Genomic DNA, 16,915 nt, shown 5'->3' on the forward strand with positions numbered 1-16,915 from the left:
TGGGGCAATTCTGCAATGAGCGTCAACCCCCCTCCCCCCGCGAAAAATATCTGCAAACTTCCCAATAACAAATATTATAGACGTACATAAACAATTTGCATATTTCGCAACTCAGAGACCTTTCCCCAGGGGCTGTTAGGGTTCAAGTTATCTCCAAAGGCATAGTTACTGGACTTTTCAGTTATGTTGGACAAAATGGTTATCTCAAAATTTCTCTCGGATAACTTAGAGGAAAGAGGGGGTGTTTGCCCTCCAATCTTTATGGTCTCATAGAAAGCCCCCTAGAACTTTTAATTTGCGCTCAAATGAGCCCTTTCTCGATATGCTATGACTATTGGTTTGATGCGATCACCCCTGGAAAAAAACAAAATAAACACGCTTCCGTTATCTATCTTCTGGCAAAAAAATACAAAATTTGACATTTTTGCAGATGGGAGCTAGAAACTTCTATAATAGTATTCTCAGATAGGCTAAATCTGATGGTGGGTTTTTCATTAAGATTTCTTGACTTTTACGACTCTCTTGACTCTTTTATTTCTTGACTCTCTTTTGCGAAAAGTAGGCAAATTTTCTCAGGCTTGTAGCTTTGTATGGGTAACACTTAGCTTCTTATATATTTAGGATCAGCATAATAAGCCGATTGTTTTGATATGTCTATTGATGTCAAAATTCCGTTTTTTAGCATTTCGGTTACTATTAAGCCGCGTCGCTGCTTACTTACAGGTCGTTACCACGAACTGTTTAATCAAATGAAAAAAAGCCTTTTTACCTGAAATTCAGGAGCGACATTAAAACTTAAAACGAACAAAAGTAATTACATATATGAAGGGGGGTTACCGCCTTCGCAACACTTCGCTCTATACGCAAAGTTGATTTTAACTTTTAGAATAGCTTATTGTTCTAATTAAACGGCCCTTGTGTTTCAGGAGTCATTCTTAAATGATGAGAACAAAAAGTTGAACCTTATCGTAAAGAGCGAGGTGCTGTTCGTTTTAAGTTTTAACGTTGCTCCTTACTTTGAGTTGAAGTAACTTTTTTTGTTTTTATGTGATTTCTGATGGTTTTTTAGATAATGCCGAGAAACTCGGCTCCACCTCCACGGAAAAAATCCTCCTCCCCATGGAAAGACCCTCCAGACAATTTAATGTTAGTGAAAATTTTCACCGAACAATCACCCTTTGACATCCTCCATGCGTAAACTTGAGTCGGCCAAGAAAAAGTAAGATAAATAAAAAGTATTTCGTAGGAATTCTAGTAAATTCACCACAGTGTAAAATTTCCCTGAATTTTTCTGAAAAGTTTACTTCCCTCTGGAAAACTCCCTTCCCATGTAAAATCTACCCAGTGGAAAATCCCCCAGCAGAAAATTCAAAACTCCCCACCACCCGAAAACTGTATGGAACCTTCCCAATAACAAATACTATATATGAATAACGATTAAATCTTATAGCTTAAAGACCTATTACGAGGGGCTGTGGGGGGTTAAGCCATCTCTAAAGGCATAGTTTTAAGGCCTTTCGACTATGCCGAACCAAATGGCTGTCTCAAAATTTTTATCGGACGAAAAAGGGAGAAAAGGAGAAAAAGGAGGGGCTATTTGCTCCCAAATCGTTTTGGTCACTTAGGCCACTAGAGCTTTTAATTTCTGTTCGTTTGAGCCCTCTCCTGATGTTTTAGGACCATTAAATCGATGCGATCTCTCCTGAAAAAACAACAACAAACAAATAAACGCGCATCCGTGATCTTTCTTCTGGCAGAAAAAAAATACAAAATTCCACATTTTTGCAGATAGGAGCTTGAAACTCTTCAGTTTGATTCTCGGTAACGCTGAATCTGATGGTGTGATTTTCGCTAAGGTTCTTTGGCTTTTTGGGGTTGTTTCCCTTCTTTTTCAAAAACTAGGCAAATTCTCTCATGCTCATAGATTTTGATGGGTAATACTAAGCTAAATGAATCTTATATATTTGGTATCGAGTTTAATAAGCGATTCTTTTGATATATCTATTTATATGAAAATTCTGTTCTTTAGAGTTTTGGTTACTGTTACGCCGCGTTTCTCCTTCCTTACAGTTCGTAATTACGAACTATTTGGTATTTTTCCGGTGTTGTCATACATTAATTTTTGCTAACTACAAAAAATTACCCATGGAACATTTTTAGCAGTTAAAAGTTAAGTGTATGTATTATTATTTACTACTACTACTACTACTACTACTACTACTACTACTACTACTACTGCTACTACTACTACTACTACTATTACTACTACTACTACTACTACTACTACTACTACTACTACTACTACTACTACTACTACTACTACTACTACTACTGCTACTACTACTACTACTACTATTACTACTACTACTACTACTACTACTACTACTACTACTACTACTACTACTACTACTACTACTACTACTACTACTACTAATAATAATAATAATAACTCACTGCAGCACCAAGCTGCCTGAGGCCAACACAGCTACGCAAGCTCCTCCTCCAACTTAATCTATTTCTCCAAACAGCTTGTTGCTACCTGTTTTACCGATGTCAATATAACCGATGTGACTTAGCTATATCTGACTTGTGGTAACTCTGAAGAATCATGTATCATAATTTCCAAATCTCGTATCTTTATCTTCATTTTTTTCTAATTTAACTATCTTATTTCTTATATTAAAATAATGTTTGTTTGTTTTTGTTTAGCACCATCTATTATTTTTGTAACCGCTTGTCTAAATTTTAATGAAGATGGTGTTCTCTCAATTTCCCATCTTGCTACAAATATTCTTTTGTGGATATGTCATGAAGGCAGTCATTGTCGCTACTTGTAATGAGGAGTAAAAGACTTAAAGCTGAACTGGTCTACCATGACAAGACAAAGAGATAAATCCTTAGAAAAAAACACCGGATATAATATACTCGAGATATTTCACCTTTTATAAAACTAGGTGTCAATATAGTTTTAATATAGAAATAATCTAAAATATTACAATTGAAAACAGATAAAAGTAAAAAAATACCAAACCAAATATACACAATTCCTACTCCACGATAAACACAACACTAGAATGTACGATTAGAGATATGCCTCTTACAAAGTAACTGGACAATAATACGTAAATGAATCGAAAATGAAATGAATTGTTCCATTTGAAAATCATGTTTTTGTTGGCATCCAAGAATGTTGTTCTTTTTACTTTCTTTTCACTCTAATCCCTGGTTATTCTGCAAGACTTTATCGCAGTTTTCGAATATTGGCTCGCTTTTATAAATTCTATTATAAATTGAATCAATGTTTAAATTTCCACCGTGTCTTTGATTCGCAAATCTGCGAAAATGTGTTGTTTTAAATTATATTATTTTCTTAGCCCATGATGAAAACCTTTATCATTAGAGATGGCTGTTCTGATGATAAACGTTTCGCACAACAGTTAAGGAAGCCTTAGAAAAAAAAAACTGTTTCTTCTTTTTTACAGATCTCTCAATCAACCTAAAATATTGATTCACTATGAGATATTATTTTAAAACAGGAACCCACATTCAGTTGAAAAAACTTGTTTTTTTATGCTATGTTTTAAAGACCTAAAAAATATCCTCGCTCGAAATGTCACTTAAGTCGAAATTATTAATGGTAGAGAGATTGAACATCTTTTTACTAGAGATTGGAAATCTTTTTACTTCAATTCTACTTTCTTGTAAAGTAGGTAATAAAATTAGATAATTGCTGTACTTCATTTGCAAGTTTATAGGACTAAATCTGAAAATTCACTGCAAGTGATAATTAATCTGTATTTTTTTTCAATGTTTAAAGCCAAAATCTAGTCCAAAGAAATTAGGCCTAGAATTACTTGCGAAAAGCTTCGTGTCAAATGGCGTAGGTTTTTTGGAAACTGGTAAAACTAGTGGACATAAAAGTAATTCTTTCTTTACCATTCACTACGTTTTAAAGTACCTGAAAATATTAACATACAACAGTTTAGGTATCGTTATTAAAGGAAAACTGTAACCCAAAGCGGGGTGGCGTTGGGTTTTTCTTTTCTTTTCAACAGAAGTGTCAGTTTGGTGCCAATGTGAAAGCTCTTTGAGAACTGAAATTCTATTTGACTTGTATTAAATTAAGGACTCCAATCGTGCTTCCAAATGCATGTGATGTCGTTCATGAACCTATCCCTAAAACAAGGGGAAAGTCTGAAACTCTGAATATTAGACGCTTCGATGAACTCCATGGAAAGATTAGCCAACAGAGGACTACAAGTAGATCCATTGGCTAAACCAAACCCGTGTTTTAATTTTCGATTTTATTGATTCTTTTTTACTTTATTTTTATAGTTCTAATTATTTCTTCTATATTTAGTGCTGAAAACACTTGGTTTTATACCGCTGAAATATCCGCCGTTTAGTTCGTTTTTTCCTTTCCTTCTACTGGCCGAAGACCCATGGTTTCGTTCTGCGTTTTTCTATAAGATTTTTCTTATAGATTATAAGATTATAGATTATATATGGGTTATAGATTATAAGAAATAGATCACGGATGCGGACTATTCAGATTTTTCTTATCTTGGTGTTGTGATCGATGCCAGAATTAATCCAACATGGCCATCTATATTGTTAAAGGTATTCTTAGCAAAATGCTAGTCTTCTCTGATTATCAGAATATATTCTTTGGCTAGTTTAGGTCTGGAAAATTTTCAGATAGCGTCCCTATTGTGGATCATCTTTTCTGTAAAACTGTATACATTTCTCATGGTTTAGTACACTGCTTCAATTTGGGCAAGTTTGTAAACTTGACTCTTTCTCTCAAATCTTATTTTTAAAACATTAAAAACTTTAGCGTAAAGAGCGGGGCGTTAGTAAGGAAGCAGCCCCTTTCATATACGAAGTAATTTCTGTTCGTTTTAAGTTTTAATGTCGCTCCTTACTTTCAGTTAAAAAAAACTTGTTTTTTTTTTATTTATTTTCTGAACGTTTTTGAATCAATGCATGTTTTGATTTTGGCTCTCCGCAGAGGAATACTTATAAAGAAATTTGCATGTTTATTTTTTTTTTGGCTAAATGGCTTTCTCATAATTTTGATCGAATGATTTTGAGAAAAAGAGTGGGGGAGGAAGCCTAGTTTCCCTCCGATTTTTTGGTTAATTAAAGAGGCAACTAGAACTTTTAATTTTTTACGAATCTTTTTATTTATTTATTTATTTATTAATACCAAATACGGTAAGCTTTCAAATTAATTATTAGTAAAGATATACGAATCTTTTTAGATATAAGAATCTTTTTATTAGTAAAAGGTATACGTAAGTTATAAATTAGGTTACGTAAAGAAGTTTTGTATTCTCATGTTTTTATTACATATATGAGGGGGTTCAACCCCTCGTCAGTACCTCGCTCTTTACACTAAAGCTTAAATTTTGTACCAATTCATTAAGAATGACCCCTGAATCACAAAAGCCGTAGAATAAATAGTTGAAATTACTAAAAATACTTTAGCGTAAAGAGCGGGGTATTAGGAGGAGGGGAGCCCCTCATATGGGTAATAATTTCTGTTTGTTTTGAGTTTTAATGCTGCTCCTTACTTCCAGCTGAAAAGAAATCTTTTTCTTATTTATTTTTTCATTGTTTTTTTTTTAAATAATGCTAGTAAATCCTGTGCTCCCTTCATGGAAATTTTCTTCCACCATGACAAATTCCTCGATGGAAAGTTCCCTCAGCCTGTCCCTCTTTTCTCAACCCCTCCCCCAACCAAAAAATCCTCCTGAAAACGCCTGTACACTTCCCAATAACCATTACTATATGTAAGCACTGGTCAAAGTTTTTAGCTTGTAGCCCCTCCCACTAGGACTGTGGGGGAGTAAGTCGTCCTCAAAGACATAGTTATAAGGTTTTTCGACTACGCTGAATAAAATGGCTATCTCAGAATTTTGATCCGTTGACTTTGGGAAAATAATTAGCGTGGGAGGGTGCCCTCCAATTTTTTTGGTCACTTAAAAAGGGCACTAGAACTTTTCATTTCCGTTAGAATTAGCCCTCTCGCAACATTCTAGGACAACTGGGTCGATTCGATCACCCCTGGGAAAAAACAAAACAAACAAATAAACACTCGTTCATGATCTGCCTTCTGGCAAAAAATACAAAATTCCACATTTTTGTAAATAGGAGCTTGAAACTTCTACAGTAGTGTTCTCTGATACGCTGAATCTGTTGGTGTCATATTCGTTAAGATTCTATGACTTTTAGGGGGTGTTTCCCCTATTTTCTACAATAACGCAAATTTTCTCAGGCTTGTAACTTTTGATTGGTAAGACTAAACTTGATGAAACTTATACATTTAATATCAGCATTAACATGCAACTCTTTTGATGCAGCTATTGGTATCAGAATTCCATTTTTTAGAGTTTTGGTTACTATTGAGCCGGGTCGCTCCTTACTACAGTTCGTTACCACGAACTGTTTGAAAGATCAAAGATACTAATCTTTCTTAATAACATATACTTTATGTAAACAATGGGCGGATTGCCTTACTTACAGCCCTTGTCCTCAGGATTATGAGGGAGGGGTTTCATCCACAAAGACTTTGATCCTTTCAAAACTTTGATCCAATGTAATTGGGAAAAAGAGGGCGTTGATGGGCTAGTTGCCCTCTGGTCACTTTTGACTCTTAGAAAGGCACTAGAACTTCTTATTTCCAATCGATTGAAACCCCTCCGTTGTTTATACGATTACCTCTTCCATAATAACTTTATACGTTTATAATTAGAAACCAGCACATATATAGCCTTTACCCCGAGGGCTCAAGGGGGGTTGACATCCCCAAAGGTGTAATTACTGGACCTTTCAAGTATGCTAAACAAAATGGAAATCTAAAAATTTGGATCTTATGCGTTTGGAGAAATGATGGGAGTGAGGGGGATGAATGCTTCTGCTCGCTTTTGACTCTTAAAAAGGACACTAGAACTGTTTATGTCCATTCGAATGAGATTATTTCAGCGATAACTTTTTCTATACGAAGTGCCTTGGTAAAAAAAAAAATACATTGTGCCCACAACGCTCTTTACTTAGGCAGCATTATTGCGTTGCCTATAGTATAACTTTAGATAAAATATCTAGGCCTAGCTGTTCTAGTCCTAGAACCGTCCTAGCCGAGTGGTTGGCACGCTACACTTGAAATCCTTTCTCCACGAGGAAGTGAGTTCGAATCGCTGGGCATTTGGTTTGTGACGGTGATCAGTGGCACGACTCTATAAGCTCAGCCAGATTTGATCCAGCTCTAAATGGGCTTCTGGAGATATCCGGGGAAGGTAAACAGGGACACAGAATGAATGGTTTCCATCCCCCATTGCACCTGCTGACTGAAGGGCCATGAAATGGATATTAGTACCGCCAGTGGGGACTCATACAGTCCAATTCCGTATTATTTACCTTTTGTTTAACTATCCGACGTCTTCCCGAAGCCTCTGAAATGGTTGATTATAGACTGTTGGTATTACATTTTTAATTTCTTAATGCTTCCTGATACCTTTCTAGCACCAACTGCCTATCTTCCAGCAAACTCCTTTCTGCCTTTTTTCTCTTTTCTATCGCTTTCTGCTATTTATTACAGCAAAAGCAGAATGTTTGATAAATCCATAAAGAGTAGCTCCATCCAGGATCAAGGCTTTCTACGGGGAAAGCAGTAGACGCGATAACCTCTTTGTGACGGAACCATATAAGTAGGTTTTGTTTTGGATGTGGAGGCAATGGGCTTTTGTGGCCTGAACCTTGATATAGTTTTGAGAGTCTGACTATAATAATGATAACACCAATGAATACAATTACTAATAATAATAATAACCCACTGCAGCACCAAGCCGCCTGAGGCCAACATGGCTACACACGTTCCCCTTCCATCCCAATATATTCAAAGCCTCTCTCCTTACACCCTCCCAGGAAGCTCCCATTTCCCTTACGATATCCTCCCATTCCGATCGCAGATGACCTGCTTTCTGTTTAGCGCTCGACTGTTGGCCGAAAAGGACAATCTTCGGCAATCCTTTGTCCTTCATCCGCAGAATGTGCCCATGCCATCTCAACTTTTCTCTCATTATAGCCCTAGAAAGCAGGATTGAACCGCACTTTTCGTACAGCCTACTGTTTGAAATGCGGTCAGTCAGTCGGGTACCCAGAATAATCCCTAGGCAATTTTTCGGGAAAAATCTAGTAAATCCTCATCCGCTTTTCGGAGCTACCATGCTTCAGAACCGTATTTTACCACTGTCATCACTGTAGCTTCCAATATTCTAATCTTGGTTTGCTGACATATCTTCCTATTCTTCCAGGCTTTTTTCAATTGTGAAAAAACACCCTGATCCTTGGCTATTCTACTTTTAACACATTCACTGCTCCCACCGTTTTTACTAACAATATTACGAAGGTTAGTGAAGCTGTCCACCTGATTAACGTCACCTTTTCACCTTCACTTATTCCTAGCCTTAGATACCTAGTCTTCATAACATTAATTTCAAACCTTTTTCTAGCGCCCTGAATTCGTAAAACCTCTAAAAGCTCATTCATTTTGCCCAAGTTTTCATCTAGTATGCTTAATTCATCAGCATAATCTAGGTACAGGAAAGTTGTTCTCCCCATTTGATTTCGTGCTCTCCCATTGCCTTTCTTGTGCTCCTTAAGACAAAGTCCATCAAAATGATACATGTAACAAGGGGGATATATCACAACCCTGCTTAACTCCTCATTTAATACAAAACCAGTTGCTAACATCATTTCTTACCTTAACCGGAGTAGTGTTAAACACTACTAGGTTTTATACAAGGATAAAACCTTCGCTAAAGCTCTTCTATCAACAGAATCAAAAACTTGTTCGAAATCTTTAAAACTAAGGTCCAACGGTGTTTAATAACTCAGGCACTTCTCAATTACTAACCTAAGAGTTTAAATTTGGTCAACACATCCTCTACCCTTTCTAAAACCATACTGTTCTTTTCTTATCACCTTGTCTACAGCATACCTCAGTCTAAAATGTATCATATTACTAAGCAATTTGCTATCTAGCTAATGCCTACTTACTTAGCTAATTTACGACCGGCCTAATGCCTCGATAAGTACCACACTCACTCTTATCACCTTTCTTATACAGTGGTTTGATTAAGTTTTTCCTAAAATCGCTAGGTATTTCCCCTATTTCAAAAATTATATTCATAATCTTCAGTAGCTCATTTCTAACCTCAGAGTCACCACATTTAAGAAACTTATTTACTATAGTATCAGCACCTGGGGTCTTGTTATTTTTTGATCCTTTTAATACTATCGCTAATTCTTCCTCACAAAACAAATCTTCCTTCACATTTAAGGTATCACAAAATTTTCATTTTCCTCTATATCTCTCTTTAACTCTTTTCTCATCACTAATTGTGTCCCCGTTCCTCTCTTTAACTAGGACAAGTCCAGATTGACTACTCCCTCCCAATTTATTAACATACCAGTATAACATTTTATGATTATGCCATCTAGCTGCATTATCTAGATCCTATGTAAGTTTATGCATGGCCTGCACTTCGCACTTCCTTAGCTCATATTTTAATGCTTTCTCCACTTTCTTTACATTGCTCTTATTTTCATATGATTTGTCACTCAGATAATTCTTGTACAAGCCCCTTCCCTGTATTAAACATAAAGCGTTTTTGCTAAGATTCCTAGCTCTGTTCTGATCTTTCTTCCCTAAGACACCATCAGCAATTTCACAATCTGTTTTCCTAAAATTGCTCCTTCCATCTTCTACATTGTCAAATTTGAAACTCTCAAGCTTAGTATTCAGCCTCTCTTGGAAAGTTTCTCTCAAATTCTCATCCTGGAGTCTACTAACATCATAACTTCTCGGGAGGTAGTTACCCCTTTGATATTTCAGGTTTAAATTAACCCTAACACTACTAGATGGTGATATCATTCTACAACAATGAAAGTAATAATAATAATACTAATGACAGGTCTTAAATAATTAGTAACTCCAGTGCAATTTTGCCCAAATTTTCCCATAAAATACTCCCCCTGCCCTTCTTTTCTTCTTCTCATTACAAAAAAGGGGCGGTACAGCTAAGAATAATGGTATTTCATGTCAAATGAGCTACAAGTAAAGTCTATTAAACTTAAATCGAATCTCTGAGGCCATTGTACAACATCATCACCCTTCTTGATCTTCCCCTGTTAGAGAGGCACAACTAGCCCTACTACGTGGAATATTTAAAGTTTCGTTGCAGGTTTTTGACTTGCTGTTTGGAATGTTGTGAATTTTTTATGTAAGCACAGCAAAATGTGAGTCTTTCGTGCTCAGTAGGAATTTTGTCGCTTTGAGAGATCCTATAGAAGTTTTATTGTAGTTGTCTGCAAGAATAAAGAAAATTTTCTGGCCTGCCGATTTCCACCTACTAATTTTCTATGTTTACGGTTCCTGAATCTGTTCCTGAAATAGAAAATAGTATAGCATTCTTCTTTTTAATTGTTGTTTTTAAAGTTTTTGCCGAAGAATACATTTTAAAGTTAGAAATAAGATATGTCTTAATTTTTAGTTTAGATTTAACACTTCCTAAAGAGTTTGATAGAAAAATCGATGACTTTTTCTTGAGAGGGGGGGGGGCAAATGTATTTTCAATAGTGATCTATACAGTCAGATCGTAGATATTGCAATCAAAAATTCAATGTAGATAACTTCGAAGACCACACTGACTTTCCATGACGGAAGTAAAACAGTTCAAAATAGAGATGATACCTTTTATTGACAGTGAACAGATATAAAATTTAACTGGATATTTCGAACACATATACAGCGTTCATCATCAGCAGTAAAACTCAACAGTTTTACTGTTGATGATGAACACTGTATATGTGTTCGAAATATCCAGTTAAATTTTACATCTGTTCAGTGTCAATAAAAAGGTGTCATCCCTATTTTGAACTGTTTTACTTTAGAAATTCAATGAAAATAGTTGTAATACTAAACATTGATAACTTCAAAAACCACACATGCCTTTCCATGACGAAAGTATAACAGTTCAAAATAGGGATGAAACCTTTTAATCGACAGTGAACAGAAATAGTGAAGAGCAATAAACTATATGTAATTATTGGGTACGAGTTATTGGGTATAAATTTTGTTTGTTTTTATTGATGTCTTTTAGTTTTACTGCTGATGATGAACACTGTATATGTGTTCGAAATATCCAATTAAAAATTTTATATCTGTTCACTGTCGATTAAAAGGTTTCATCCCTATTTTGAACTGTTATACTTTTGTAATACTAAATTATTCATAATCCTTACAGAAGTCATACAAAATAAATTTCAAGTATAATTTTATTAATCACACTTTTAACAAATAAAATCAAATTAACTTTGGCATAGTTCTACGTCTCCACTGCTCCTTGACTAACAAAAATAAAGCTTTTTATCTTCCCTGTTATTTAAACTAATTTAAATAAATTAAATAATTGTAATTTAAGTTTTATAACCATGTTAAAAATGAATAACAACACTTTTATATCAATATAGTAAATACGAATTTTGCAACTTAATGGCAAAACCGAGTTTTTCCGAAAAGTAGTCCTTGCATGTACTGTTGCATTTAAAAAAACCAATAATAAGTTAAATCAGTCAGTCTGATTTACTTATTCAGAATTCAACGAACAACATAACCAAAAACACTGGTTTTTCAACATAAACTCAGTACGAATTTTTTTGGTGTGGAAGGCTTCCAGTGCGCACATAAATGTTTTGAAGGGAGGGGAATAATTTGAAATAGATCACAAATTACATAAAAAGGAGAGAAAGTTAAGATAAAAATCGCAAGAACTCAAAATTATGAGGAGAGATTCTGGCTTGTAGCCTCCCTATGTATAAATACTATATTCCGGACCAGCATTTGCTTTATGAAGCTTAATTTTGTTAAGAAGAAAATTTTATGGGAAATAATTTAAGATGTTGGTAGAAATATGGCACGAAAGAGGCCGCAATCTGTATTCAGATCCCTTAAGCGTCTCAGTGTTTATATCTGTTATGTTTTCCATCTTAGAAGTGCCGTAAATGTATTAATTGCTAGTAGCAAAGGATAAAAAATATCGTATTTAAGAAATCAAATAACATACAAGGTATTCAAAGTGAAGTTCAACGGATCAACATCACAGAAACAAAGAACTGACTATTACACTACACATTATCTTCATATTGTTCCTTTGAAAACAAATTTGTTAAAAAATATGACATTGAGGAGGCACTGTGTAAACATTAGAATTATTGAAAACTGAAAAAGAAATAATAAACATAAAACTTTCATAAGCATCTTGTATCTCAACTTTTGTCGTCATTAGGTTTTCTATCTTAAAGCACTCTTATTTCTTAAATCTTATTTCTTAGTAGAAAAGGTAGCTTCTTTCTTCAAAAAGACTGCAGATACATCTAGCCGCTAGCAGACCCAACGTCCTCTTCCATCCGATCTGTGGTGGTAATGAAACGTCTCTCGGATATATCAGTTATGCACGGCTTCCACAGCGTCAATAAAGTTAATAAAGTTTTTCTCGAAAATGCACAGTAACTAAGTGAATTAATCGGACGAGGAGCTGAGAAAATCATCTTCTTTAGTATTTTTCCTTTTAATACGTAAGGCTTCGATGAAAGTATTTTTTGTCTAACCCTTATTATTTTACCAAGCAAAATATTTAAGCAAGCATGCACTATTATATATGCAAACACTTGTTTGTCTGTGCTTTAATTGAAATATTCCATAAGTCTTCTGCTATTCGCTGAACTTTGCAGAGTTTCTTGAGAAAGTTCAGTAAAGTTAAACTTTTCCGAAAGCATAATAGTCGGCAAAGTTATGCGAGGAAAACGGTTTATTAAATTTTTGGACCGGTTTATTAACTTCATTGATGCCGTGGGAGCTCTACATAATTGTTATTTCACGCTAAACCGTAAAACCTTTCACCCTGGCATAACTTAACACTTCGTGTTCAATTTTACGAGCAAAATTTTGTTTGTAACGTAAGTAAATTACTTAGATACACTCAAACTTTTCTTAAAATTTTTGTTGCTTAAATATTATTAAGTTATGGGAAAGGTCATCATGGCCAAAACACAATTGAATTTCTGAATGGACAATTTTTGAATTTAAGAAAAAAACTGTGGAAAGTCTTAGAAAGACTTTTCTTAGAAAGTCTTGAATGTTTGATTGCAGCTTCAATCACAAATAGTTTGTTTATGAGGATTGTAATTATCTTAGTTAGTGATTATGATCATTTTATAGATTTCGCGTGTAAAAAGTTGTGTTTAAGTTTGAAAGTTATGCTTGACGCTCCTTAACGTGGAAGTATTCATAGTTTGAAAGCCGCTTAACTTCAGACAGGTTTAAGCCTGGGGTTTGTAAGCTCCTAACCCGACCAAATAGCTTCCGTCTGTACATCTCTTTTCGTAGCCAGGGTCATATAATTCTATCTTAAATAAGTGACTTGGATGTCTTACATCACTTACAAAAAAGACTATATACTACTAGATACCAAATTTCGTTAGAATTACTCTAGGAAAATTATTGCAAGTTACATCTCCCTTGAACGGCAATCATAAAAGAACCGCAGAATTATATATTTTTTGCCCCCCCCCCAAAATAAAAGAGGATTTCACTGGCATTATCCTTTATTTGTCAAAAGATTGCGTTTTACTTAAGGTTCCTGAAGATAAGACGCATCCTTAAAATTGTGTTATTTGGTGTCTACTTATAAAATCTTTGGTTAGACCTTTGGTTTGGTCGAATATTTATTGTGTATTCTAGGGGGATGGGATACGACATAAAAAATATTCTAATTGATGTTTTTTTAACGGGGACTAAAAACAAAACACTTTCAGTTTAATGTTCAAATGACTTGGATGCTTTCTGCATTTCGGTTTTTAATTTTACATGCCCAAGTTATTAATTAAAGATTAGGAGGACAATCAGATCTTTCGAATAATCAGATCTTTCGAATATAAGAAGACTGAAAAACAAACTATTAACATTGATCTCTGTATCAACAAAATTTCTATAGAAGACAAAATTTTATTCTTTTTTATAACTTAATGATTTTATTGTTGCCCTTTATTGCCCTCTGTACTTAAGGTCTATGGTACTTAAATGTTCTTTTTAAGATTTGTACTCCCTGGGTAAGTTTTTCTAATGTCCCCCGGCTTTAGTGTTTCAGCGTACGAAGACAATTTTACTATTAATCGACAGGTGAGACTCAGCTTTAAGTTTAATATATCCAAAAAGTTTTGAAATTTACATTAAAATTTAATTAGGTTGAAAAACCAAAACTAAGTCGAAATGATATTTTAATTTGAATTATCTTTGAATGGATGGACCTGAAACTAATGAATCCAATTGTCATTTTCAATTTATTGGAAGTTATAGCTCTAAACTCAATGGCCGTTCTGGCCTCTCTTGCGGCCAGAGCAAAATCTTGATTAATGCTCACTCTCCTGGCTCCCCAAAATTTTCAGGCCAAATTTTAACAAAATTTTCATTTATTAATAAAATTATTTTCAGTTTATTAATTAATTAATAATTTTTCAAATGTATTATTTGATCATTATTTATTATTTTCATTATGTGATTATTTAAATATTTGCAACAAATTTATTTTATTTTCATGTGTTAACTGCGCCCTCTATTTTATTTTGATAAAATAATTTTTTTTAATTACAAAAGGATTATAGCCATTAGATTATTTATTTAAAATGTCGACCCCTAAAATTTCTGCCCCCTGGAAAATTTTCTCTTTTGCTATTCCTTCCCTCCTCCCTAAAATCGCCTCTATTTAGGTTTGTCGCAAAATTGCAATTTTTCACAGGAAATTTGCAACAAATCTGCAACAAATTTATTTTATTTTCATGTGTTAACTGCGCCCTCTATTTTATTTTGATAAAATAATTTTTTTTTTATTACAAAATGATTATAGCCATTAAATTATTTACTAAAATGTCGTGCCCCTAGGATTTCTGCGTCCTGGGAAATCTCCCCCTCTGTCACTCCCTCCCTCCTCCCTAAAATCACCTCTATTTAGGTTTATCGCAAAATTAAAATTTTTCACAGGAAACATGGACCAAGATTTGTTATGTACTTGAAAATTCATCTTTTATGATCCTTCGATAGCTTCTTTGGCGCTTCAAAAATAGCTTCAAAACATTCGCAATAAAATCTAAAATATTGGGCACTAACGAGCAAATTAACTATTTTTTGCATTCAAAACAAAACTTAAGAACTTAAACTTAAGAACTTGACAAAACTAAGTTGACCTTAACGACGAGGTAAAGCTATAATATTGTGAGGACGGATTAAAGGTGTTTTCAGATGGCGGCACTATTGAAGTTGATGCTGTTTGATTGGTTGTTATCACAGATTGGTGAGATAACTGAGGTTCAGGTTTCGATAATTCCGGCGAAGCTGAACCTGAAAGAACAGAAATGAACTAAAATGTCTTACCAAGGTTTAACTCAGAGGGGAACTCTGCACAAATGAAAACAAGTAAAAAATAAATTTGTAAGAAGATCAGCCTGGATTTAGACGTTCAATTAGATTGAGTATCTTAATTCATTGAGTCTATCAAAATGAGACTCATTTAAGGAGGCTCGTCTACGAAAAAATAGCTTTAAATAAATAATTCCTGCTTTGATATACGGGAGTTGTGGCGACTGTACAGCTTACATTTGCAGTAGCTTCACAAATAGACAAAAATCTGACTAAAAATTGTTGATTTCTTTAAAGCCTCTAAAACTTTAATCTTGGGAGGTACTATGTTAATAATGATCAAATCAGTTCGTGATAACAAACTGTAAGTAAGGAGCGACCCAGCTCAATAGTAACCGAAACTAAAAAAGAACAGAATTTTGATACCAATAGATACATTAAAAGAATTGTAATTTTAAGTTTAATTAAGTTTCATCAAGTTTAATCTCACCCATCAAAATATTTGAGCCTGAGAAAATTTGCCTTATTTTTGAAAAAAGGAAGAAACAACCCTTAAAAGTCATAGAATCTTAATGCAAACCACATCACCAGATTCAGTGTATCAGAAAAACCTACTGTAGAGTTTTCAAACGCCTGTCTGCAAAGATGTGGCATTTTGTATTTTTTTGCCAGAAGAAAGATGACAGATGTGTATTTTTTTTTTTTTTCCAGGGGGAGATTGTATCGACCTACCGGTCCTAGAATGTCACGAGAACGCTCATTTGAATGGAAATTTAAAGTTTTAGTGCCTTTTTTAGGGGACCAAAAAACTACAGGGCAACTAGGCCCCCTCCCACGCTCATTTTTCCCAAGTCACCGGATCAAAATTTTTAGATAGCCATTTTGCTCAGCATAGCCGAAAAATCTAATAAGTATGTCTTTGAGGACGACTGAATCTCCCACAGTCCCCGTGGGAAGGGCTGCAAGTTATGAACTTTGCCCATTGTTTACATATAGTATTGGTTATTGGGAAGTATACAGACGCTTTCAGCGGATATTTTTTCTTGGGGGGTAGGTTATGGGGGAGTATCTTTCCATGGAGGAATTTTCCATGGGGAAAGAGAATGTTTCGTGAAGGGGGCACCAGATTTTCCAGCATTATTTAAAAAACAATCAGAAATTAAATAAAAAAACAAGTGTTTTTGCTCCCTCTGCAATACCTCACTCTTTACGCTAATTTTTTAGTACTTTCAAAAGAGCTATTTATTCTAATTAAACGGCCTTTGTGACTCAGGAATCGTTCTTAAAGAATTAGAACAAAATTCGAACTTTAGCGTAAAGAGCGAGGTATTGACAAGTGGGCGAACCCCCTAATATACGTATTAATTTCTGTTCGTTTTAAGTTTTAATGTTGCTCCTTACTTTCAGTTGAAAAAAACTTGCTTTTTTTTAATATCAAGC

General features: G+C 34.5%; 1 protein-coding gene and 1 long non-coding RNA gene across 2 annotated transcripts in view; one reads left to right on the forward strand and one right to left on the reverse strand.

Moving 5' to 3' along the window:
• LOC136030916 (uncharacterized) overlaps positions 1-16,915 on the forward strand; it is a 145,656-nt gene that overhangs the window by 571 nt on the left and 128,170 nt on the right. The gene's annotated exons all lie outside the window — the stretch shown is intronic.
• The window catches only part of LOC136030914 (GATA-binding factor A-like), a 69,370-nt gene continuing 63,777 nt past the window's right edge, over positions 11,323-16,915 (reverse strand). Inside the window, exon 5 of the mRNA XM_065710020.1 lies at positions 11,323-15,457. Within this exon, the coding sequence (XP_065566092.1) occupies positions 15,294-15,457 (164 nt within the window). The 3' untranslated portion in view covers positions 11,323-15,293. The remainder of the gene's footprint in view (positions 15,458-16,915) is intronic.

Source organism: Artemia franciscana, chromosome 9 (genome assembly GCF_032884065.1).
Source record: "Artemia franciscana chromosome 9, ASM3288406v1, whole genome shotgun sequence".
Lineage (NCBI taxonomy): Eukaryota > Metazoa > Arthropoda > Branchiopoda > Anostraca > Artemiidae > Artemia > Artemia franciscana.